Below are 824 nucleotides of genomic sequence, written 5' to 3' on the forward strand. Positions count from 1 at the left end.
GGGGGGCATTTGCTGATATTTAAGAGTATATATTGTTGGGTATTTGCTGATATTTAAGAGTATATATTGTGTGTTATATGTTGATATTTAAGAGTATATATTGTGGGGTATTTGTTGATATTTAAGAGTATATATTGTGGGTTATTTGTTGATATTTAAGAGTATATATTGTGGGGTATTTGCTGATATTTAAGAGTATATATTGGGGGGCATGTGCTGATAAATTAAGGGTATATATTGGGGGTATTTGTGGGGTAAGTTTTATATTTTGGAAATATACCAACAGATCCCCTGCAGCAGCAGGGAGAGACAGTGATATTGATACAGTGTTCAAATATCAATAAATACACCCAACACATCCTCTTAAATATCAACAAATACCCCTCCAATATACTCTCTTTAATATCACCAATAGGAAACGAGGGGCGGGGTCGGAAGCGGCACGTGACCCTAACGTCACTGGGGCAGGCCCCGCCCCTTGGATACAGACATTGGCCCCACCCCCTCCCTTAGCAACGCGTCCCCCTCCCTCCCCGATCCTCGGAGCTCCCGGCCGGGACAGGCCGCATCCTCCGACAGCCTGAGTGTCCGAGGCCGGCCCCGGGCACAGCAGCCTCCCCGAGGAGAGCACCATGAGCCAGTCACACACAGGGTAAGGGCCGGGGGATGATGGATCTGAGGGAGTATCGGGGCTGATGTGGGGGATGAGAGGGGTTTATTGGGGGAGGGGGATGTGGGACAGTGTTGGGGCTGTTGGCGGGGAGGGCATGTGGGACGGTGTTGGGGCTGTTGGCGGGGAGGGCATGTGGGACGGTGTTGGGGCT

At 49.9% G+C, this 824-nt stretch overlaps 1 protein-coding gene across 2 annotated transcripts in view; it reads left to right on the forward strand.

The window, feature by feature from the left end:
• The first annotated feature begins 530 nt into the window (after positions 1-530).
• The window catches only part of erich3 (glutamate-rich 3), a 70,959-nt gene continuing 70,665 nt past the window's right edge, over positions 531-824 (forward strand). For both annotated transcript variants that reach the window (XM_048602412.1, XM_048602413.1), the window contains exon 1: positions 531-652. In XM_048602412.1, coding sequence (XP_048458369.1) covers positions 633-652 — 20 coding nt within the window. In that variant the 5' untranslated portion in view covers positions 531-632. The remainder of the gene's footprint in view (positions 653-824) is intronic.

The sequence above is a fragment of the Rhincodon typus genome, chromosome 10 (genome assembly GCF_021869965.1).
Source record: "Rhincodon typus isolate 14 chromosome 10, sRhiTyp1.1, whole genome shotgun sequence".
Taxonomy (NCBI): domain Eukaryota; kingdom Metazoa; phylum Chordata; class Chondrichthyes; order Orectolobiformes; family Rhincodontidae; genus Rhincodon; species Rhincodon typus.